General features: G+C 55.0%; 1 protein-coding gene and 1 long non-coding RNA gene across 5 annotated transcripts; one reads left to right on the top strand and one right to left on the bottom strand.

Annotated features, from left to right (window-relative positions):
- The first annotated feature begins 209 nt into the window (after positions 1-209).
- FAM131C (family with sequence similarity 131 member C) lies at positions 210-23,919 on the top strand. Of its 4 annotated transcripts, XM_043531779.1 has the most exons (7): positions 212-578; positions 11,508-11,626; positions 15,044-15,079; positions 16,152-16,245; positions 22,152-22,334; positions 22,948-23,058; positions 23,570-23,919. In XM_043531779.1, the coding sequence occupies exons 1-7, from the start codon at positions 554-556 to the stop codon at positions 23,917-23,919; spliced, it is 918 nt and encodes a 305-aa protein (XP_043387714.1). In that variant the 5' UTR covers positions 212-553. The 4 variants fall into 4 exon arrangements, with proteins under 4 accessions (XP_043387716.1, XP_043387714.1, XP_043387715.1 ...); XM_043531781.1 differs by lacking the exon at positions 22,152-22,334 and having other exon boundaries at positions 210-578; XM_043531780.1 differs by lacking the exon at positions 15,044-15,079.
- On the bottom strand, positions 18,259-20,114 carry LOC122463271. The gene is made up of 2 exons (XR_006286458.1): positions 19,931-20,114; positions 18,259-19,732 (listed from the first exon to the last, which is right to left on the bottom strand). It is a non-coding gene; the product is annotated as an uncharacterized LOC122463271 (long non-coding RNA).
- Positions 23,920-24,527: the final 608 nt, after the last annotated feature.

Here is a 24,527-nt window from a genome sequence, read left to right as displayed (position 1 = left end):
CCTGACCCTCCTTGGACTCAGGGGTCAAGGCAGCGCCTGGGGTCAGGGCAAGGAGAAACAGGCCCGCCAGTGCTGTCAGGGAATGCAACAAGTGGGCTCCTCTCCACGGGCGGAGAAGGACAAAGGGCCCCCCACAGCTCCCCGGCTCCAGCAAGCGCTGGCGGGGAGAGCAGCCAGGCGAGAGGGGAGGTGGCTAAAGCCCAGCTAATCCCCCAAGGAGCCCTGACTGGCAGAGAGCTGCCTTTTCTTCCCCTCTGTGTGTGCACGTCCGTCTGTCTCTCCTCCACGCGCTGCGCCGCCTGCCTCCTCTTCCCCTGCGGCTCGCCGGAGACAGTGCCACAGTCGCCTGCAAACTTGGGGAAGGGGGGAGCAGGGGAGGAGGAGTAAGCGAGCGCCGAGGAGAAAAAAAATCAAACAGGGGGGGTTTGGGGGGGGAGCTGGGTCTTCTGTCCGCACCTTGGGCAGGCGGCAGAGCTGGCTTGGGAACAGATGAGCTGGGGAGAGAAGAGATGAGCCTCCAGCTGTCCAAGAGGGGGCTGAAGAGAAGCCCCGCATGATGGGGTCCTGCGTGTCCCAAGGTGAGTGCCATCCACCGCGGAGGGAGGGGTGGGGCAGGGGGGCTGAGCCAGCCAGGGCTGGAAGGAGAGGGGGAGGGGAGAGAGCCGCCGACTCGCACCTGCCATCCAAAGGCAGCTGCTCTCCAGCCCAAGGATTGTTTACTTAGTGTCTGCCTCCCCATGGGGGTCTGCCCATGCCCCGCCTTGCCAGCCAGCCCCTCGGACGTGTTACTGAATGTAACTGAGACTCAGGACAAGGAGGAAGGGAATGGCTTTATTCCCTGCTAGCTGAGGGCTGTTGGCTGGGGGTGCAGATCTGGGGGTGGGGCATTTAGCTTTTGCCTTTACTACAAGGCTCCCCTCGGACACTGGCTGGAGCTTCACTCACGTACTCGGTAAAAATCCCCATGCTCCAGGGCATAAACAGGACACTAACTGAGGCGGGTCAGGCAGAAACCTCCCCTAAAGGCAGGTTGTTCCATCTGTGTCCACTAGGGGGTTTCTTGCACCTTTGTCTGAAACAGCTGTTTCCAGCCACTGTCTGAATGGAGCCCTGGTCTGACCCGCATCAAACTCCCAATCTCCCCCTCCCAAACCCCAGCCTCCTGGCATCTCGGTCAAGCCCTTCACGTCAGCCCTGGTCCCAGAGCAGCCTCTGCTCTGCACAGCCTGGATGAGACAGAGACTCTGCCACGGCAGCTCCTGGATTGCTGCATGCAGACAGTCAGGCACCTGTCTTCCAACCCCGGGGCAGTGACAACTTGCCACGTCTCTGGGACAGTCACTCAGGGAGGAGCAGGCAATAAAGGGAGGCATTTGGTGCTAGGTGGGAAGCCTGGGGGAAGCGAGCATCATCAAGCTAGAGGTCCCAATTGTTTGCACCAGTGTGAGTCCATTGAGGTCGGTGGGATTACTCCGGATTTATGCCAGCATACACAGGATTAGAATTGGGCCCAGGTTCTTTCCGATGCATTCCCCAGGGTGATTTCAGATGGTAAAACAGCCCTGAAGCAACCTGGGTATGGGGTTACAACAGGGGAGACAGGGTTCTGGGTTCTAGTCCCACAAACCCTGGCCAGTTCTCAGCTTCCATGTGCAACTTGTGTTGAATTCAGCCCAGAGAGTCATATTTTTCTGAGGAAATATTCCCTTATAACAGAGGCTTTCATCCTAAAAGCTGCATTGCAAAGCAATTTGTAATGATTGTTTCGTCCCACGCCAAAATGCAGCCACCTCTGGGGTACAGTGCTCTAATGGTCCAGCAGTGCACATCGCCATGGAGAAGGGGTCTATATCCAGCTGCACACTGGGACTAGCCTCCCTGTGCCAATAAGAACCAGTGGTGAAGACCTTGGGTCTTTGGGACTCCATAACGCACAAGGAAAGCCGGTGTCGGCATGTTTTCCCCATGTATTACTGGGCTGCTTTTTAAAGTGAGTCGGGTGTTGGTGAAAGGTTGGAGCCTCTTTGGTGATTGGGACTGGTGGGCAGAGCCCATCAAAGCAACGGAAGGCCCTCAGGCAAGGGAGGGGCCCCAGGGCCCAGAAATCAGCTGAATACTGGTCACAACAAATGAACAAACCGGGATGGCGAAACAAGTCACAGGGGCAAAGCAAGGGATCCAGAAGGGGACACGGAGCTGAGGACACTCACACCCACCATGCCAAGAAGGAGGCCAAGCAGAAAGTGGATGCTGCGCATAGGAACCCTCCCTGGATGGACGAGGGGCTGGAGAAAGGCTCCCACTGGCAGAGACCCCCCCATCCAGCTCCCTCCTCCTGGACTGATGGACGATCACGGGGAGGTTGATGGGGAGGTCTTGTGGCCCTATTGGGATGGGAAGGGCTTAGAGGAAGAGGTGTGGGGGGAAGAGCAGCCAGTACAGGTGACAGGCCTGTAGCAATAGGGAATTCTGCTTAGCTACAACACCTGTGCAGCGATGCCCTGCACGCTCCTCTGCCAGCACGCCCTTGCCAACCCAGAGGCAGCCACTGGTGAGGGCGGGGCCCACTCAGGGACTTGGCTTCTCTCCTGCAGGCTGCCGGTTGTGCAGGTGATATGTAGGGTGTGGAAATCAGTCTCGTGGGAACACTCATGCCACGCCAGCCTTGAGATAGCACCAGCTTTTAAGTCATGACTGAGTTGATCTGAATTCAAACTAGAGGTGAAAGGCCTGTTACAAAGTCCAGGAGACACTGGAGCCAAATCAGACCAGGGCCAGATTCTCCAGAGAGCTCCATCAGTCAGATTCTCCACGCCTGTGGAGTTCTTTTGACAACGTGGTCCTGAACGCACAGCTAGGCCGAGAAAGGCCCTTGTCACTGCACACGTCATCTTACACTGTGAGGGCTGCACATCGAGATCAGCCTAGCCCTGAGAGTGACACGGAAGCCAGCCACGCCTCCCACGGAGCCATCGTCAGTTTCCCTTGAGTCACGTATGTTGGATGAATCGCTCGGGATCTTCACAGCCAAACGGTGCAGGTACAAACAGTCCGCATGGCCGGGCTTTTCCATGGCTGTATGTCTCGGCGCGTGTCCTCCTTTGCTTTCAAGGCAGCAAGGGGACAGCTCGCTGTTGGCTGCTGGCATGGTCCTATCACACCAGGAATCTTGATAGGGCCTCAGCTCCAGGTGACCCTGGGTGACAAGGACAAAGGGGTCCACACTCGCACTGAGCCTCCCAGGAGCATCGTGAGGGGAAAACTGTAAATATCTGTGAGTCACTTAAGTGGTATAAGTTTAAGGGAGGCAATGTGGCCTAGTGGACAGAGTGCTAGACTGCACTTCAGGATACCAGGGTTCTAGTCGTGGTTCTACTGGGTGACCTGGGGCAAGTCATTGCCCCTTATTGTACCTCAGTTTCCCCACCTGTAAAATGGGGGCAATGTTACTGATCTCCTTTGAGATCTACATCTCTGTCATGCTACCTGGGGTAGGACACCCCTAAGAGCCCCAATCTCAGGTTAGACTCACAGAATTCAATTACAATAACCAGCCTGATAAAAATAGTCCACTTTTCCGTTACAACGGGATTTCAGAAAATGCAAATCCACCCAGATCAACACTGGCCCAAAGAAGAAGGAAAGCCAACCCAATTTTTCTTTTACATAATCCCAGAACACCAACATTTTGCAATTCCTTTTAGTGGGTGGTTGTTACAGACACTTCTACTTTCACTCCCACCCACCCACATCAGAGCAGACAGATTAGATCTGGTGCGGTTCAACTCCAGGGGGAGCTGGATGTTTAAATGCTTCCACTCCGTTTGGAAAGCTCCAGTTTCTCTTTTAACCAGATCCAGGCACACTTATATAGTTATAGATGTGTGTGTGTGTGTGTGTGTGTGTGTGTACACAAAAGCCTTAAGTGCTGCCGAAACCTGCAGAGGAGAGACTGCTTATGGAGAAGCAAAGCCTTTGAAATGCCCTTGGTTTGCACCAGACCCCATGGCACTGTGCATATACACCCCCTATACACTCACTATAAATATCTGTAGAGAAGAGGAATTTTGTTCTCCAAGGGCCGTTAGCGTCAGCCTGTGGCATCCTTCCCTAGATGTGGCCTTGTGAGGCTGGGCAGGAGTGGCACACTGTACTTGTGTCTATGACTCACCACCCAGAACCGTCGGTTACACTTAATAATATTACTGTCTGCAGAGCCTGTTAGGTGGAGGATGCCAACATGTGCCAGGCAGCTAGGGCTCTGCCCCCTGGGAGTCTGGGGGGAGATTAGTTGCTGGGGAGAAGGATGTGGAAAGGGAGAGCTCTAGCAGGCTCGTTATCACGGGCTGCAAGGTGCAGCTTGCAAAGGAGCCATGGAAAGGGACTGGTAATACACACAGCATGGTGTTCTCAGCTGTGCCACCAGGAGCCAGGCTATGCAGGGGGCCAGAAGCTGGAAAAGAGATTTGGCATAAAATTTAAGTAAGCTTCATAACACCTTCTTCTTAGCTAGCACTTTTCACCAATAGATCTCCAGGCACGGTACACAGGACGGCAGTCTCATTATCCCATTTTACAGATGGGAAAACTGAGGTACAGAGCAGGGGTGGGACTTGCCCAAGGTCACCCAGCAGCAGAATTGGGACTAGAACCCAGAGCTCCAAAAGCCCAGTCCTGAGTTTGTGCTCCCAGAATTGAGAAATTCTCCCCTTCTTCTCTGACGTGTTTTCCAGAGTGGGTGACTTTATCGCAAGATACCATCTCCACTGGGGAGATTTCCTGTGTTTGTAGAGCGCCTAGCACAGTGGGGCCCTGGTCCGTAGCTGGAATTTCCACCTGCTATGAAAATACAAATAATAAATACTAATAAAAAACCCAATTCAGCTAAGCTGCTTAGAGAGCCATCACGTGGACCCCGTTTGAGGTGGTTCAACGAGTCCTGATCTGTTCAGACTTCACCAATTTCCAGACGACTGAACCACTTGCAGGACCAAGGTAGTTTTGACCATTTGCATATGGGAGCCATTCACAACCACTTTGCTGCAGTGCATGAGGCGTAGGGCGGTCAAGACTCCCGCCCCATGTGCATTGCCACTCCCACCTGTTCACTTCAGGGACACAACCACGTTTTGCTCCCATTCGCCCTGCAGGAGCCAGCACAGGGGGAGCTGGATTCAATTCTGCCTCCCGCATCATCCCCAGAGCTGGCCACTCTCTTCCTATCAGCCCCATCTGTGCAAACCCATTCAAGACAAGGGGGCTGCCTGGGTGTAGAATTTGCCAGCTGACCCTTTGCAACTGGCGATGGTTGGGGAGAAGGATGAGAACCCCCAGCGTGACTCTCAGAGCCCGGCAGGAGTTTGCAGGGCCGGCAGCTAGAAAGACCTCATCTCTTTACTCAGAAAGGGGACACATTTGGTCTGGAGTCACCGAGCCCTAGATCCGCAAAGGTATTGAGGTGCCTGAAATTTTCCAAAGTACCTTTGAGGACAAATAAACAAGGAGCCTCACAAAACCCTTTATATCAAGGCATGTCTCTGAGCAGAATCACACTTGAAAGCTAATTTCCTGCATCCATTATATTCCTCCTCACTGTCAGGCAGCCAGGAGCATCAGAGTCAAAGCTGTGAAAGGGCTGCACTGTCTGAGGGAGGACAAGGGCTTCCCGCTGAGGAAGCTTCCAGGGTTTCAGTGGGGCAGGCAAGGGCCCTGAGTTGAAAGCAGGTGCCGAGGGGGCAGCTGGGCATGAGAACATGGTTTCCAGGAGGAAGTGCCAATGGCTTCTCAGGAACTGGGGATAAAATACATAAAATCAGCTGTGAAAGGCAAGGCGGCCACCCACCGGGTTCTCAAAGCAGATGAGATTTTTAAGGTATGAGGTAGGGTGACCAGATAGCAACTGTGAAAAAACGGGACAGGGGGTGAGGGGTAATAGGTGCCTATATAAGAAAAAGTCCCAAAAAACGGGACTGTCCCTTTAAAAACGGGACATCTGGTCACCCTATGAGGCAGATGTTGAAATCAGATGGAAAACGCAGTGGGTTGCAGGGCAGGGTTTGCTCTGAACAGTATCTTATCGACTGTAGGTGGCTTCATGCGTCATTGTAGCCTGGACCCCCATGCCCTGGCCAAATCCCAGCATGGAGAGTTGTTCTAAGCCTGCCTAGGTTCCCTATGTAGAAGGGTACACACAGGTTCATATACAGACTGAGGCCCTGTCTAGACTAGGGTCTGCAAGGTGTTAGCTAATGTGTTAACAAGGCAATGTGCCGTCAACGTGTTTTAAACTGGCTGAGTTAAAGCCTACCCCGTGTGAGCTAACGCCTTCCAAACCCAAGTCTAGACAAGCCAAGGCCTTCCCTGTTGCACCCATGAGTGCCTGGCCCTGGTGTGCATCATGCACACGGCCAGAGTTGTCAAACATAGGGCACGTCGACCCCATAATCAGAGGTGCGATTGCAGAGTAGGTCGACATAGCTTTGATCTGCCTAGCACGGCTGAAAATAGCCATGAAGATGTAGCAGCAGGGGCTCTGGCGCAGCCTGGTTGGAACTCCGGATACATACTCACATTTCGGGGCCCTGCTGGCTAGATCACAAAGCTAGGGCAGGTATGTCTACACCTACAGGAGGGCCAACCCCAGAGGTTGAAAAATCATGCGTCAGGCTCACCAGAAATCATGGCTTGAAAATCATGAGATTATATAAAAATAATAGATTTGGAGCTCTTTTTATTTGCCTTCTGCTTTTTGAGCCTTTAGGGGTCACATTTTGAAGCTTTTTTCGCAGCCATGAGTGCTAGAAACTTACTTTTTCTTTAAGAATGAAGGCTGAAATCATCACAGATCCACCTGACTCCAGGAGCTGGGGCTTTACGGGAAACAATAATTATCATGAGACTCGTGACAAAATCACGAGAGTTGGCAATGCTGCACCTGCCTGCACTGCTTCGCCCCTCTGCACCCTAAGGGGCTGAGCATGCAGACGCTCACTCCGGCGGTGTCGTGTTTACTTCTGTGAGCTAATCCCAACGGAGCCAAGGGGGGCTGCTCCCAGCAGGCAGTCATGGGACGGGGGCGTAGGAGTTTGCGAGGCCTCACAGATCGGAAGTTCATCAGAGCAGGGAGCTTGTCTTCTTGCATTGGCCGGCAGAGCACCAGGCACGGCAAAGGTGAGACAGAGATCATAACAGGGCCAGATGTGGAGAAGGTGCCTTCTGAGCTGGCTGGGGTGGAGTGCGGGTCCGGGAGTAGGGGACACCTTCCCTGAGCAGGTGGATGAGGGTGGAAGAGAACAGGGCCATGGGCTCCCTTTTCCAGGCTCAGCACAGTCAGCCGGGTCCATCAGCAGCTCTGCTAGTTTCCCGGGCTGGATAGCTGTGGCCCCACAACACTCTCTGAACACGCCACACCCGCTGGGCTAGGAGCACAGGACCATGCTGTGGAGACTGTACATCCTTAGCCGATCCTCTCCCTAGCAAATCCCTGGGAGCACACGGCCGGTGGGGACGGAGGCAAAACTGGTTGTGCGCTCAGACGTTGATGAGCATTGCTGGGGAAGGACAAGGCAGCACAAGGCCCTGCCCCATGCTAATGCTGAACACAGACTGCTCCAAGGGGCCTTGTGAAGAAAGAAGGGGACGTAGTTGTGGCCTTTTTGCTTCCTGAGGATGGTTAAACTCTGTCCCTTTGAAATATCTGCTTGTCTCTGGTTCTGCTGGAGCGCTCCTTGGAGATCCTGGAGACGGAAGCTGTCAGCGCTCTTCGGTCTTTAATTGCAGCAGAGGTGTCAGAGCTTTAGCAAAGATGCGCTTGTTCCAAAGCATTTGCCATGCGTTTGACTCAAATGCCTGTTTGCCACAAAGCAAAGCCAACCGGTTTAAAGAGTCTGAACAAAATCACCTCCCTCCCCCTCTGTTAATCAGCTTTTACTCGCATGACACTCCTGAGGCTCGGATCTGACCAGGTCTCCAACCAGACCTAGTGTCGCCCTGGAAACCTAGAGTAGGCAAGACCCGAATTTGGAATGCAAAATAAGCACCAAACAGGAAAAATCCAAAGCTGCCTTCCAGGCCTTGTGTCCATCCCAGCATTAGAGGGCTCAGGGCCCAATTATATCTCCTAACGCAGGTCACCTTGAAGAGCACAGGCTCTTGCAACGGCCTTTGCCCATCTCTGTTACACTTCACCTCCCTGCCTGTCTTCCTGAGCTTTTCCTGCTGCTTGCCTGGCTGTGCAATTTATTTTGTGGGCCACAAACACTGCTTTACAGCGAGAGCTGGCGCCTGGCATTTCCCACGAAGGGCCCTCGACTTTAAAATTTGTTCTCCTCTTGGTCCAAACTATTGCAAATGCATTGATGTGCAGGGAATCGTGGTGGGTGCATGGGCTTTCTTGGCCTTTGGGGATGGAATTAGCGATGGCTGGGAGCTGTCTAAGTGGGCTCGGGTAATTCTCCTCTATTTGATTGCCCTGGCGTGTGGCTACACGGGTCTGAGTTGTATCTGATGTATCTGTTGTATGGACCAGGTGTGTCAATTGCTGTCCTAGCTCCCAGAGCTTTAAGGGCAGGTGTTTTCTCATCATCATCAGCCTGCCCGCACGATTAGGTGCATCAGGCAAACAGCCCAATTACTCCCATCCTGGGCTCATTTTCCGAACACTTTTATATTTGGGTGCAATAACACTCCTTCAGCCATTATCGTGCTATGCGGGTGTTCTTGTTATACAGACAAAACTGCACAGGATCGTTCCAGGGGACAAGACAAGATGTCTCGTTTATTATAATAACACAATTGGATTTAAGACCAATAACTAATATCTAATACCTATGTATACACACACACACACACACACACACATCAAATGTTCTGCAGCTGCTAGATAGTTACCAGTCCTGAATGTAGCTTGAATTCGTGGCTTGGGTTCGTAGCTTGTGGTGGCTAACTGGCCAGGAAAGCCTAGCACAAGGAAGGGCTGGGTCTCTGTTGGGCGCACACCGATGCCCTTCCATGTTGGCAGCAGAATGTTACCCTCCAAAGTCTTCCATCTCATCCATCCTTTTTGTAGGCTTTAGTTTGAATCCAGAGTTTACAGGTCTTGCTGTGTCACGCGGCCTCTGGGTCCGGTGGGATTGATCACCCGTCAATTGCAGACATGCCTTTCAGCCTGGGACCTGGCTTTGATGTTTCTTCAATTGTACTTTTGCTCTTTTCTTTTGAGGGTGGACTCTTCTTGCTTTGTCAGGCCTGCTGTCTGCATCTTCAACCGTTGGTGTTTACTCTTTATTTCATCAGGGCAGGCTGGGGCTGGAGGTTGATTCCATCATCCATACATACCTCATTCCCACATCTAAACTACACTAATCAGATTACAGCCGGGTTTTGCAAAAATGAAGTGAGCATTTTAAAATGGAGTTTGGGACAAGTTACAATGGAGTTTGGATTACACCATGGACAAGGGTAAGGAACGGCAAACAGGGAGCAGAAGTTACAATGTTGAAGCAGTGCAAGTTTCAGCTATTTCAGCAGCAACTGGATTGAAAGTGAAACTCAATTAGCCAGTTATTGGGGTACCTGGTTTTATGAATGAATGTAGTTTCATTCATCGTACTTTACTTATGAAGTTATATCAATAAAGTGAACAATTAAAAACAATTTCATTGATCAGTTCTACACTCTAGGTTGGCCTCTCTGTCTCCTGCCCTGGGGTTGCCAAAGAAATGCCTGTTTAGGGAGCCATTATTGGGCATTTGTAAAAATGTTCCAAATCCATCCATCCTTTCTTCTGTAGCACGAGTGATGTAGGTAGTTGTGCCTGGTCTAGGCTCTCTTCATTGCTGATTCTATCACCTGCACACAACGCTGTTCAGGTTGCACTAGAGGGACTTCTTATATTTCCAGGACTTTGCTCCCTATAGGACACGTAGGACGTTGGTTCTAAGGATATTGTGTTTGGCATTTTTGCTAATTGCATTGAACTTCCACCTGTGCTGAGTTTTTCACATCCGGCACTTGCTTGACCTATTCCAGACTTTCCATCAAACATGCAATCATCAGGAACGATGCTGCCCAGTTAAGTAAATGTATTAACGGTTTTCAAGCCTAATTAAATACAAGAAGCTTGTCAATTCTAATCATTATTGATTAGCTGCACTGAGGCAGTGCCTAGAGGGCCCAGCCCTGTGGTGCGAGGTGCAGTACAAACACAGAACAAGCCAAAATACAAACCGCCAGGTCAGCTCTTGAGGGAAAGGCTGGGATTACTAAAGGGCACTGCGGCAGGAGGGAGGGAGGTGGCCATTCCTGCCAAGGCACACTCCTTGCAGGCTGTGCCTCAGTTTCCCCATCTGTAAAGTGGGGATAACAGTACTGACAAGGGGCTTGTGAGGCCGAACCATTAATGTTTGTGGAGCACCGTGTGGCTGTCAGCTGGCAGGGGCAAGAGAGGAACACAGGGAATAGATAGATACAGTATTAAGTGGCATAGAAGCCACTGCGAGAGATTTGGGATGCCCATATTTTGATCGATAACTTAGGCATGTGTAACAGGCTCTCTTCTCCCCCCTCGGGACCACCCAAAAAGGCTGGTTGCTTCCAAGTTTATAAGCACCTGTGTGTTATTTGTTGGATTTCCCACACCAGTCCAGCAACATGCCATGGGAAGTAAACAGCCCCCTTTGCCCGCTCTCCAGAGATCTCAGGATCCTGTCTCCCACAGCCTCTTCTAGTCACCCCCCTTGCACTTCCTTCCTTGCCTTTACCTGTTGTCAGCTAGCAGGTTGATTGTTCTCTTTAGCTCATCAGCCTCCTACCTAATTAAACCATTGAGCACCCATCCCCACAGTTAAATCCAGCCCAGGGGGGTCTAGCTAGTACCCCAGCGAGCAGAACCCTGGGTCTGCTCTCAGACCCTAGCACTCTGTCACACCTAGTGGGAAATTTTCCATGTACACTGTTTTTGATGGAAAATTAGGTCTTCAACTAAACAAAATTTTTCACAAAAAGTGTCTGCTTTCCCTGGAAAATGGTGACATTTTGTCAAAAAGCTGAACGCCTGAAAACCAAAATATTTCTATTTGGAAATGCTGCTCCAGTGCCTTACGGGAGCTGGGTATTTCACATCCCCATTCACCTCTGTGGGCCAAGTTCCCCATTAAACTACATATCCCATGGGGCACCAGAACCATGGGCTCCCATGATGCACTGTGGCACAGCATGCGAGGCCACGGTGCATCATGGGAGATGTAGTCTGGCTGAAGAGCCTGTCCTATAGAGGAGAATGGGGACATGAGGCAGCTGAACTACAACTCCCATGAGGCACCGCAGCACCATTTCCAAACTGAAAGATTTGGGGTTCAATTTTGGGCCAAAAAGTTGAAATTTTCCATCTCCCCCATCCCCAGTTTTCCAAGCATCTCTTTAAAAACTGCCCTGTAAATAGACACCGAAGGAGGGTTACCAGGCCCAGCACGTCTCTGTCACCCATCTCTTGTCTCCTTCGGTTGCAGAATTCTTCACAAGTGCTCAGAAGGAATATTCCATTGCCAGCCACCCACAGTGCCCTCCTTCCACTCACCGTGACAGTCAGCAAGTGCCCGCAGCTGCCCTGGAGAAGGACAACAGCAAGGTAACCAAAGAGTCAGACCCCCAGGACAATCATCACAAGTGCTACAGGAATATGCAACATATGTGTTGTGACCCCTTCCAGCAGCTTGGCCTCAATGAGAAGAACAGGGTACTACCGCTGCTAGCTAGTGGAGTCACTTTACCAGCTCCAAAGAGCTATACCGTGCTGCTGAAGGACCTGGGTTCAAACCCTGCTGATGATCTGTGAGGGTGACTGTTATAGCTGACGTCTAGTTGCTGTTTGGCAAACAAACCTTGAGGCTTGTGATGCTTTGGTAGGATGACCAGATGTCCCAATTTTATAGGGACTTGTCCCGATATTTGGGGCTTTTTCTTATATAGACACCTATTACTCCCCACCCCAATCCCGATTTTTCACACTTGCTATATGGTCACCGAGGGGGGGTGTTTGTGTGTGTGTGGGGGGGGGGGTTTAAACATTTCCCTGCAACCCGAAAGGTCACTCTGAGGGTTCTGCCGGCACGTAGTGTGGATGACTCAGGGATGGGAAACAGGCGGGGGAGCCGCTCACTCGTTCATGAGGGAATGAAAGCTATTATAGACTACGGGCTGTTCAGTGGCCCATGTAACAGCAGCTTGGTGACTCAGACAAAGGCCAAGTGGCCAGGGATCCGTATTTCCTGTGCTTATTGGCAGCCTCTCCGTGAGGCCAAGCACCGACCAGGCCATGTTATTATTATTATAACATCCAGAATCCCCAGTCAGGACCCAGGACCCCATTGTGTGAGGCGCTTTACAAACCCGGGACAGAATGACAGGCCCTGTCTTAAGGAGCTGACAAGCTAAGCCATGGAGCTTTCCCCCCAGGTCAGCACCAACAGCACTACCTTACCCTGTGTGCGTGGCAGGGGAGGCTGCTGCTACCTGGCCAGCCCAGTTCTGGGTTCAGGGCGGTCCATCCATTCACCAAGTGTGAAAGGGCGTTAGAGAGGTAGTGCTGTCTAGCAGCTAGGGCCCCTGCCTAGGAATCAGGACACCTGGGTTCTATTGCTCGCTCTAGCACTAACCTGCTGTGTGACCCTGGGCAAGTCACTTCCCTGCTCTGTGCCTCAGTTTCCCCATCTGTTAATGACCCTGACCTGCATTCGCGGTGACAAGCACCATATCAGAGCTGGGTGTTGTTACTACTGCTTGACACAGTCTCTCTGTGCCAGGGATGAATGTGCTGCAGGGTAAACAGCGTGGAAAGAACACTGGGGGAGGAGTGGTATAAAGCTTTCACTGGCCGCTGTTTAGGGCACTGTGCAGGTTGTTCCAAACAGCCCCCAATCTAACCTCCACACCAAGCAACCTCCACTTCTGTTTATATGTTTTAGGAATAAGCAAAAATTGTGCCTCAGTTTCCCATGAGTAAAACAGAGACAATGACACCGAGCTGCTTTAGAAAGAGCTGGGAGTCCAGCTGTCCCGCTCTGAGGGAAAGAACAAGCCAGTTTCGTGCAGAATGCTGTCTATGAAACACACCAGGGTTTTAAGCTGTGATACCCCGGAACTTACACAGACGGCCCCTGCCAGCAGCCCCCACCCACCGTACCAGAAAACCTCCCATTAGTTCTTCCCACCATCCTTTGTGGCCGAAGTTGCAAAGCATTGTGGGATATTTGTTTATTTTTAAGGCCGTGAACCAAAAGCGAGTGAGAACTGTTGCTGTAGAAAGGGGGCATTCCAGGCCCATCTCGTCAGTGTTGTGCAAGGCGCCCAGATCCTGTGGTGATGGGTGCAGTAAAAGACCAGATGGATTAGACAGACATTACCCCTGAAATCTGCCGTGGTCCAGGTCTGAATACTGCCCATCCTACACCTCCAACCAGTGTAATTTCCTGAGGGGAAATTCCACTTTTATGGTGGGGGAAGAAATAAAAATCTTGTAATTAAAAACCTACCCCCAAATTCAGACCTTTTCCCTTATATGCCTGTAATAAAAATAATCCCTACCGCTTTCCATCAGCCAATCTCAAATTGGTTTACAAAGGAGGTCAGGATCATTATCCCCATTTTACTGATGGGGAAACTGAGGCACGTGGTGGTGAAGTTACATGCCCAAGGTCACCCAGCTGACCAGTGGCAAAACCAGGAACAGAGCCTGGGTCTCAGAGCATGGCCACACTTTGAGCTGGGGCTTGGATGGATGTGTACTTAGGGCAGGTAGCCTCTCCCACCACTCATATGCTATTTTTAGCAGGGTGGCTCAGTCCAAGCTAGCCTGGGTATGTCTCCTCCAGTTGGAACGCACATCTCCTGCTCGAAGTGCAGGTATACCCTCACTCCTGTGCCCTGCTCACTAGGCTGTACTGCTGTTCCCCCCTCCCCGCCCACTCGCTTAGAGAATTGTGTAGCTTTGTGTCTTTCAGACAAACTGTCTGAATAAAGAATTATCCATTTCTCATCACAGTCCTGGCCAGACCGTTGAAATGCGATTCTATCTAGGTGCTTATATGTGGAGTATCTCACAAACAGTCAGGAGTTTACCTTCCCGGCACCCCTGGAAGCGAGGAAAATGATTGCCATTGTTTTATAGTTGGCAGAAAGACTCCAAGAGATTAAGTAATTTGCCCAGGGTTAAGCAGCAGTGCTGGGGAACTGAATCCACAGCATCCCAGTGAGTGTTTTAGCTACAAGCCCATCCTTCCCACACTGAAGACACTGCTGACTGAGGCCTGTCAAGCTCATCCCAGCAGTGACCCGGCACAGCAGCAGCAATTGCTCCCACGCCTTTCACTGAATGAACCTGATTTCAGTTTTAAAAGGCAGAGATTTGGCTATTGGGCCCCCCCCCAAGCCCTGACACCCGTTGGGCTGTTTCCCCAGACAGGTTAATTCGGCTGTTCATGGGGTTCAGAGGCACTCAAACCCATCCCTGAGCCCCAGGGGAGAGGAGAGTGTGCGGGGAGACCCTGCTGGCTGATCTGGGCGGGTGGCTGCACTCCTGGTCCAGCCTTTAGCCAGAGGATGCACAGGGGAGGGGAAGGGGTCATGAACAGAGAAGAGGGTGAGGACGCATAGAACTGACACTGCTTGGGCTCCCCAAGGTCTCGCCCCAGAGCCCACAGAGAGGGAAGGGCAGCTGTTTAATAATAATTTTATCACAGTAGCACTTGCAAACCCGGGTTAAGGGGGAAAACAAGACAAAAGTAGTGACTTGCTGGAGTGGAGAACAAGGGAATGGGTACAGGAGGGGAATGAATAAAACAAGCCAGGATGAAGGAAGACAGAAGAAGGAGCCACTGTGTTAGGCGCTGTACAGAGAAGACCGTCCCCTCCCCAGTGAGCTGCATTGGGCTACAGGAATCTTGGTTTCCCCTCCAGCCCGTGACAAATCTGCAGCAAAAGGGGGGCTGTGGCTGGGGAGCCCTGGGTTTGGCACCGGTTTTAATTCGTTTCCTCCCCTGTATTTTAGGAAAACCAGATGGATTTCTGCTGGGACCCTCTGCAGGTCAGTATGGGTTGGGTGGCCCTGAGGGTATTTTCTGCTTCTACAGTCTGGGAACCCTCGGCTGAGCTCCTGGGAGAATGCAGGGCAGGGGGTGGCTGAAGTGGTGCCCCCTAGTGGATGCATGTGGTGGCTGCCATGCCAGAAGCTGTGCTTTTTGGGGGAGGTTGTCCAGGTTGGAAGTCCCTGGAAAACTGTGGCAAGTGGAGGGGGTAGGTTCAAGGTGATCAATCACCTGGCCTTTGCTCAGCTCCAGCGGGGATGCGGAGGCTCTGGTGGGCCACAAGGCCGGCACAGGGTCCTTACACTGAATGGGACCAGTGGGCTTTCATGGGATAGTAAGGTCCTGCAGACCCTTGCCGTCCCAGGACTCCGTGCCAGCGGGTGTAGAACCAGCCCTGTTGACGGGACACAGCTGGGAGGTGCCTGGCGGACACTGAGCATGCCCCCCCCCCAAAACCCACCGCCCACATCTCTGAGTTTTGGAGGAGTGGCTCAGCAACAAAGATAAGTCTACTCACTGGCCTGCAGGCTGGGAACTTACTGCTTTATTTAACTGCAACACACCGGAGCATGGGGAGGAGGAGCAGGGGGGGAACTAAGCCAGACTAAATCGGAAAGTAAGGGAGGTGTGGAGCATGGCTCCATCCCATAGTACTCTGTGTAACCCAGTTCACCCCATGATGACCATGATTAACTACAAAAAGAAAAGGAGCACTTGTGGCACCTTAGAGACTAACAAATTTGTTAGTTTCTAAGGTGCCACAAGTCCTCCTTTTCTTTTTGTGGATACAGACTAACACGGCTGCTACTCTGAAACCTGTAATTAACTACACTTGCCCCTGGAGTTACAAGCACGGGGACTTCTGCAACCACGTTTGCAGCAGCAGAGGGCACTAGACATGGTCCCACAAGCCCCCCTCACGAGTCCACAGCAGAATGCCACCCATCTCGTATCATGAGTCCTGAGTGCCCATGGCCTGCATGGGTCCCCTCTCTTAGAGATGGGGCTGGCTGAAGGTACCCGCTGACCCAGCCCGTCTTGCCAGCCTTTGCGTCTCTCCTCCCTCTGCAGAAATGTTTCAAGACATCCAGTGGGATCCTCTCCAATTCCAAATCCGGCTCCAGCGGCTACAACATCACAGCCCTGGCGACCTCCTCTCTGGTGGGTAGGTAAAGACCATCCCTCCCTCCCACAGGCTCCGTCACCCCTGAGCCCCAGGTTGGCATGACGGGCCTAGCACAGCCTCCCAGAGGAGCCCTGGTGCAAAGATGCAGGACGGGGCAGCCAGGCCAGCCTTCCAGCCGAGATCTCAGCAGGGCTTCTCTGCCCCCCGTGTTGTCGGCAGGGGTGAATCCCGGTCTCAGAGGAGCTTTCTGACAGAGCAGTCGTGGTGATTCAGGTTTGCCTGAAGGGGTCTCCTCATTCTCCATTCAAATGGAGCAGCCAGTAGCCAAGCTGGTCTGCTAGAGCTAGGGCCTGATCCCAGAAGGGACCTGATCCCACCCCCACTGAGGGGATGTCCTCCCGCCGGATCGGGCCTCGGGCTAGACAAGAGCCATGCCTTGGCTCCGGGGAACAGAAAGGGGATTCTTTAGCAAGGCTGCTGGATACACACAGCCCCTGCGAGCCTCTCTGACTCCCAGACTGGCTAGCACAGACCACCCCGCCTTGTGTTACCACATGGGGAGCCCCTACGTCCTGACCTCGAAGGCTGACGAGACTAAAGGGTCCTTAGTTCTGGTAGGGGTAGGGCCACTGCTCGGTCTGGGTAGAGCCATCCAAATCCTCTGGTCCATGCCATCACGCCTTTCAGATCTCAGATCTGCCCAGGGCTCTTGCAAGAAGCTAGCACTGCCCATAACAACAAGCAGCCTCCTCCCCAGGCCAGAGACCAGCCGGACCCCACAGGCCAGGCTGAGCGGCTGTAATTGCCTCTGCACTGGAGAGGGAAGGGAGTTTATCTGCTTTCAGCAGCAGCCGCGACCGTCCCTCCCCCCCCCCCCCGCGTAATTAATTGTGTGTAGTGGAGATTAATAAGGTGTTTGTTTCCATGGAAACCGCCAGCTGGCTGGCCCTGCTGGCCTGATTCCCTTTTCTCCACAAGGCCGGCAGTGCTGGAATCATGCCCCAGGCTGCCTGCCCAGGGCCCAGCTCCCAGAGCCACCGAGGAGAAAGGGCCCCAGTGCCGGGGACAGGACGATTCTGCTCGGAGCACAGCATGGGGTGGGAGAGGGGGCAGACATGGCTCCGGTCCATCCCCTCGGAGCATCACGGGTATCCGTTTGTTTACCTCCAAAACCCTCCCAGCCCAGTCCAGGCTCCCATACAGCTCTTCTGGTGCCCCTCAGTCCCAACCCGCCTCCACATCCTACTCAACAGCTACATGGAGCCATTCAGGGAGCTGGCAGGGCAGCCCGGACACAATACCCAGGTCTATCCGTGCCCAGCCAAGGGCAGCACCTGGATGGCAAGCGGTGGGTAAAGCTGGCCCAAGTGGCTGAGGGGATGCTGGTGGAAAGGGGGATCTAGCGTCTTCTCTATCATCCCCCTCTACTGGGACACCTGGCCTCAGGTGATTGCACAGCTGCCCCTGGATGCTGTCAGACCCCAGATGACCAGGGTGGCAAAATAATGCCCTTCCCCGTCTACAGCTGGCCAGGAGATCATGCCCCATTCCACCAGACACAGACTTGGCCACATTGACCCCTACATTCCCGACCTCTAGGCCTGAGCGCTGCAATTCATTGTATCTAGGAATGGAGCCACATGCCCCGACAAAGCCCCAGATGATACAAAATACAGCAGCCCGTCTCCCTCCTGAACACAGAGTCTGGTTCAAGGTCTCCAGAGCCCTCCATGGGACTGGCCCTGGCTCCCTGGCAGGAGAGGCGACTGGCCTCCCGACGCGGCTATGTTCTACTGTCATCAATTAGCACAACAGACAGAACCTGCTCAGGAGATGACCCAGGGCAGACAGATTTGGGGGAACACTGCTCACAGCTGGGGCGATGCCGGGGGCAGCACTGTGACCAGGGTTCAGGTCTTCAGGACCCAGAGCACCTGGAAATCCCATGAGACCGTGGGGAGCTTCCTATTGGCTTAGCAAGGGGGAAAAACCACAGTGAATTTTATGATAAACATGGTTAAATAACAGAAATTGTGATTTTTAGCAAAGTAGCAGGAGCTAATGATCAAGGGGGACTGGCTAGTGTGGGAGAGATGCTTAGCCTCTTCCTCTATCCACTTAGGGCTGGGCCAGCTGGTCTCTTAAACAAGCACATCACACTACCGAGAAAGCAGCTGCAGGCTTTTATTATCTGCTTCCCCAATTCGGGTGGGGCAAGGGCCATCCAGAGGCGTGGCCAATGCTCTAGCCACGCCCCTTCCTCAGATTTATAAAAGTGGCTTCTTTCTCAGCCATGACTGCATATGATGGGCAGCTCTTCCTGTTTCCCCTGCTGCAAGAGCTCCTGGCAGAGTCCGAGAAGCCTGGAAAACCAGTTCAACAGCCCCCTAGTCCGAGCCCTGTGAGCCTGAGTCAGCTGGCACAGGCCAGCCCTGAGCGTTTAATTGCAATGTAGACATTCCCTCAGGGGCTTCAGTTGGCTTTGGAATCACCCCTGGGTGAGCTGTCCAAAATTTTATCACCAATAAACTGGGATCCAGCCCAAGTCATTAAGAGCAGTGACTATCTGAAGACTGGCCCATATGGAATGATGAGTTTGAGGAGTCTCAGTCCAGTTCCTAGTGAACTGGTGACTATCACCAGAGCTGGCACTCAGCAAAAAAGCCATCCAATGAATGAGCCCTGGAGACTGACTATCCCTCTGGCCCCAGAGGCAGATGCTCTGCTTGTGCTGTAGCTGAGCTGGGGTCAATGGTAAATAGCCGATCCAGCTCCTTGCACCAGTGCTAACTTCACCCTTGAGAAATTCTTCGTAGTGCAAGGTGGCATCTTCGGGCCCGGAATGAAAGGGTATGTCTACACTGCAGTTAAACACCCGCGGCTGGCCTCCCTCCTCACGAGGTCCCAGAGCTCAGGCTCTAGCCCAAGCTGAGCGTCTACACTGCAGTCTGATAGCCCCCCCACGCAAGCCCCACGAGCCTGAGTCAGCTGACTGGAGCCAGCCGCGGGGGTCTAGTGCCTCTTGAATGCCATGATTTGCTGTGCTCTATTGAGGGTCCCGGTTAGATGCCACGTCAGTGCACCCTCAGAGCGCTGCAGTGCTTGCCCTGCGAAGTGCCACGTAACTCCCAGCTCAACGAGACATGCAAAACTGCAGCTGCCTCAGGGGAAATAGCTCCAAGCTCCAGCCATGCAAAAACCACTGCGAGAAGGGCTGCCGCAGCCCTGCAGGGGGCACTTTTGCTGGGAGAAAAACATTACCCCACATTGCCCAGGCAGGGGCACTTCACCATCCAGAAAGGGAGCCTGAGTCTCAGGTTACAAGAGAGGGGCAGGGGCGATGGTGCACTTCAGTTCCAGCCTGCTATCCCAGTCCACGGCATCCTGCAAGTAGCTCTGCCAGTGCCCCTCAATCCTGACCTGCAGCCCCCCGCTACTCCATCTCGGGTCCCACCCAGACCTCTGCCAGCACCCCTCAATCCTGACCTGCAGCCCCCTGCTACTCCATCTCGGGTCCCACCCAGAGCTCTGCCAGAGCCCCTCAATCCTGACCTGCAGCCCCCCGCTACTGCATCTCGGGTCCCACCCAGACCTCTGCCAGTGCCCCTCAATCCTGACCTGCAGCCCCCCGCTACTGCATCTCAGGTCCCACCCAGACCTCTGCCAGTGCCCCTCAATCCTGACCTACAGCCCCCCACTACTTCATCTCGTGTCCCACCCAGACCTCTGCCAGCGCCCCTCAATCCTGACCTGCCGCCCCCCGCTACTCCATCTCGGGTCCCACCCAGACCTCTGCCAGTGCCCCTCAATCCTGACCTGCAGCCCCCCGCTACTTCATCTCGTGTCCCACCCAGACCTCTGCCAGCGCCCCTCAATCCTGACCTGCCGCCCCCCGCTACTCCATCTCGGGTCCCACCCAGACCTCTGCCAGCGCCCCTCAATCCTGACCTGCCGTCCCCCGCTACTCCATCTCGGGTCCCACCCAGACCTCTGCCAGCGCCCCTCAATCCTGACCTGCCGCCCCCCGCTACTCCATCTCAGGTCCCACCCAGACCTCTGCCAGCGCCCCTCAATCCTGACCTGCTGCCCCCCGCTACTCCATCTCGGGTCCCACCCAGAGCTCTGCCAGTGCCCCTCAATCCTGACCTACAGCCCCCCGCTACTCCATCTCGGGTCCCACCCAGACCTCTGCCAGTGCCCCTCAATCCTGACCTGCAGCCCCCCCGCTACTCCATCTCGGGTCCCACCCAGACCTCTGCCAGTGCCCCTCAATCCTGACCTGCAGCCCCCCGCTACTCCATCTCGGATCCCACCCAGACCTCTGCCAGTGCCCCTCAATCCTGACCTGCAGCCCCCCGCTACTCCATCTCAGGTCCCACCCAGACCTCTGCCAGTGCCCCTCAATCCTGACCTGCAGCCCCCCGCTACTCCATCTCGGGTCCCACCCAGACCTCTGCCAGCGCCCCGCAATCCTGACCTGCAGCCCCCCGCTACTCCATCTCGGATCCCACCCAGACCTCTGCCAGTGCCCCTCAATCCTGACCTGCAGCCCCCCGCTACTCCATCTCAGGTCCCACCCAGAGATCTGCCAGTGCCCCTCAATCCTGACCTACAGCCCCCCGCTACTCCATCTCGGGTCCCACCCAGACCTCTGCCAGCGCCCCTCAATCCTGACCTGCAGCCCCCCGCTATTCCATCTCAGGTCCCACCCAGAGATCTGCTAGTGCCCCTCAATCCTGACCTGCAGCCCCCCGCTACTCTATCTCGGGTCCCACCCAGACCTCTGCCAGCGCCCCTCAATCCTGACCTGCAGCCCCCTGCTACTCCATCTCGGGTTCCACCCAGACCTCTGCCAGCGCCCCTCAATCCTGACCTGCAGCCCCCCGCTACTCCATCTCGGGTCCCACCCAGACCTCTGCCAGCGCCCCTCAATCCTGACCTGCAGCCCCCCGCTACTCCATCTCGGGTCCCCCCCAGACCTCTGCCAGTGCCCCTCAATCCTGACCTACAGCCCCCCGCTACTCCATCTCGGGTCCCCCCCAGACCTCTGCCAGCGCCCCTCAATCCTGACCTACAGCCCCCCGCTACTCCATCTCGGGTCCCACCCAGACCTCTGCCAGCGCCCCTCAATCCTGACCTGCAGCCCCCCGCTACTCCATCTCGGGTCCCCCCCAGACCTCTGCCAGCGCCCCTCAATCCTGACCTGCCGCCCCCCGCTACTCCATCTCGGGTCCCACCCAGACCTCTGCCAGTGCCCCTCAATCCTGACCTGCAGCCCCCCGCTACTTCATCTCGTGTCCCACCCAGACCTCTGCCAGCGCCCCTCAATCCTGACCTGCCGCCCCCCGCTACTCCATCTCGGGTCCCACCCAGACCTCTGCCAGCGCCCCTCAATCCTGACCTGCCGCCCCCCGCTACTCCATCTCGGGTCCCACCCAGACCTCTGCCAGCGCCCCTCAATCCTGACCTGCTGCCCCCCGCTACTCCATCTCGGGTCCCACCCAGAGCTCTGCCAGTGCCCCTCAATCCTGACCTACAGCCCCCCGCTACTCCATCTCGGGTCCCACCCAGACCTCTGCCAGTGCCCCTCAATCCTGACCTGCAGCCCCTCGCTACTCCATCTTGGGCCCCACCCACAGCTCTGCCAATTCCCCTCAATCCCAAACCAAGCAACATCTTATAAATATCCCTCTAGATTCCTGACCAGCTCCTTAGGGAAGCCCCCTGCAGATATCCAAGCCACCTGCTGTAGTGTCCCCTTAGGAGAGGATTGTGGTGAGTGGGGCTGGCTGGCTCGGGGCTGGCTACCACAGTGCAGATGCCCACCCAGCATGGACATGATCAGTCATGCAGGACGTTCCTTCAGCACCAAGTCTTGACGCGTTGATCCCACTGGTCTGAATCCCGCCCACTTCAGTCCAGCTCCTCCCCTGTCTCTGCTTTAGGGTTAGTCCAGACCATAAAGGACCACATCACCAAGCCCACCGCCATGGCTCGCGGCCGGGTGGCCCACCTCATCGAGTGGAAAGGCTGGAGCGCCCCCCAGGTGGGCTGCGAGCCGTGGCTGACGGAAGAAGAGCACTATTCCTACCTCACGGACGAGCTGAGGGAGGCACGCTTTGCAGCAGGTGGGTGGGCAGGGGGGAGCCACTAGGCCAATGACGCTGCAGGGGATAATCTGTGCTGGGGGGGGGCAGTGAATGCACCAGCACCGACTGCGCTTGTACAGCGGCGCCCCCTAAAGGGCGGTGACAGAGCACTGCAAATGGCTGGGCACTGGGGCATCCCTTGGGGCAAATGGCAGAGAGCAGTGCCCGTGCCTTTGCCATGTCCCTCAGCTGTCAGCCAAATGGCAACCCATGCAGAGGACTCCTGGGCCTGACCTGGCTAGAGGTCCCTCAGCCTCACTGCCAGCCAGAGGATCCCAGCACTTTCCATACCGGGATCCCCATATCACGCCTCCCCCTGGGAGCAGGGTGCTGGTCCCGGCTGGAGACAGGGCACTGGACTGGATGGAGCGTGGCTGGATCCCCCTCTGGGACCTCCTACGTCCCGGCGATAGAATTCCACTGGTTTGCCAGGGGACAAGCCAGACTCCTCCTGCAAACACTGTTCTTCATCCAGATTCGCTCTGATTTCAGTGATGCCAGATTTACCTTGGTGTAGCCAGGTTCAGGACACGGCCCAGTATCAATCCCCTCCCCTTGTAATCTGTCTTTGGTTTCCCATGGTCCTGCCCAGGGGTCGCTGAACAATTCGCCATCACCGAGGCCACCCTGAGCGCCTGGTCCTCACTAGATGATGAGGAAATGAATTACGGGGACAGCTCCCAGGAGATCGTACAGCTTCAAGGTACCTTCCCCCTTCTCTCTGCCATGAGCAGCCCTGCAGGGCTCCTGGTGCTCCCCAGCCCTCCCTGCATGTAACAGATTCAGGAGGGTCCCTCGGGGCCATCCTTGCTGGTGACCTGCATCAGTCAGGTGCGGATCCCTGGCTCCATGTCTGTCATCTTGTTCCAAGGGGGATGTTTGGGCAGCTGGGGCCATGGAGCACAGGGGCAGCCTGGCCACCCCCCCTCCCCTGCACTAGGCCAGTGCTGCATCTCTGGGGGATCCCCTTCCACAAGCCCAGAGTGACACCCGGAGCAGAGGGCAGGACTGGGGCCCTGGATGGACCGAGGACCCAGCAACTCCAGCTGGAGCTGCGGGTGATCAGTGCCTCAAGGAATCAGGTGTCTCAAGCTGGGTTGGTGGCCACTCCCGAAAGCGTTGACCTTGCCCGTTCTCCAGGCCCTGCCAGCTGACAGTAGCCTGCCCTGCTGAGTCCCCACAAACACTCTTCCCCTCCCTGGCTTTGCTTTCAGACCTGGAGAGCATCTACCTGCCGGAGAAGCTGCTGCTGAGTCCCCAGGTGATAAGTAGCCCCAACCTGGAAGGCAGCCTGCCCGCCTGCTCGTCCTCCACACACACCTCCCCAATACCCTGGGTGCGCTCCGGAGTGGACAGGTGGAACTCTACCCACCCCTTCCCCGGGGCTCTCCCCTGCGGCTCCCCCCAGACCGGGAGCTCCCAGGCAGACAGCTCGGAGAAGGAGCAGGCCTGCGTGGGGAGAAGGCAGGAGGGCATGACCAGCGGCTGCCAGAAGCGGCTCAGCAACTCCCGGCACGATGTGGACAGCAGCTCCCTCTCGGAGGACGAAGTGTTTTATAACTAGGTCTCCCACCCCTCCTCGGGACAGGAAGTGGGGATGGGGTTGCCCTGAGGATGGAGCGAGGGGTCCTGCCCAGAGGGCTAGTTCCAGCTCCCTGGATGCTGCTGGGAGCAGTGATTAGAAGCTGCCTATTGGTTTGACACACTATGGCAAAGCACCACCAAGAGCATCCCTCCTAACAGTGGCCGCTGGGGCTACCTGGGGGGCTGGGACTGCCAGGCCATAGGCGGCCCTAGCCCTTTAGAGGCGGCATTTGCTGGACTGTCGCCGTTTGCACCAAGTCTGGGGATTAGATCGATTTTCCTTAGGCCAAGGCTGCTGATCTGCGTTGAGTAGAATCGCTGCAAGACCCAGACATGTTCCGTCCCCCGGTGGGTTCCCCGAGGGCTGGGACAGCGGGGGGAGCCAGGGAAGCATCCGATCCGAGTGTGTTCAGTGTCTGTGCTTCAGGTGGGAGTCCATCCGCCGCGCTCCCAGCTAGCCACGTGAGCATGTGGTCTGTGTGCAAGCCGGCACGCGACGCTTTGGCTTCTTGTCTTGATGTAGTTGGGACGAGCTCCCAGCTGGTTTAACATGAGCACGTCTCTGTGCTTCCCCCTGCAATTCCAGCT

Source organism: Chelonia mydas, chromosome 18, assembly GCF_015237465.2.
Source record: "Chelonia mydas isolate rCheMyd1 chromosome 18, rCheMyd1.pri.v2, whole genome shotgun sequence".
Classification (NCBI taxonomy): Eukaryota; Metazoa; Chordata; order Testudines; family Cheloniidae; genus Chelonia; species Chelonia mydas.
The sequence above is the reverse complement of the archived record's forward strand: the minus strand, read 5'-3'. Positions and strand labels throughout refer to the sequence as shown.

Bases quoted from the DNA above. Each gene is read 5' to 3' on its own strand.
- FAM131C (XM_043531778.1), top strand. From the start codon at position 14,845: ATGAAGGAAGACAGAAGAAGGAGCCACTGTGTTAGGCGCTGTACAGAG. The intron at 16,242-22,151 runs GTGGGTAGGTAA...TCTCTGCTTTAG, and splicing joins CCCTGGCGACCTCCTCTCTG to GGTTAGTCCAGACCATAAAG. The intron at 23,059-23,569 runs GTACCTTCCCCC...CTTTGCTTTCAG, and splicing joins GGAGATCGTACAGCTTCAAG to ACCTGGAGAGCATCTACCTG.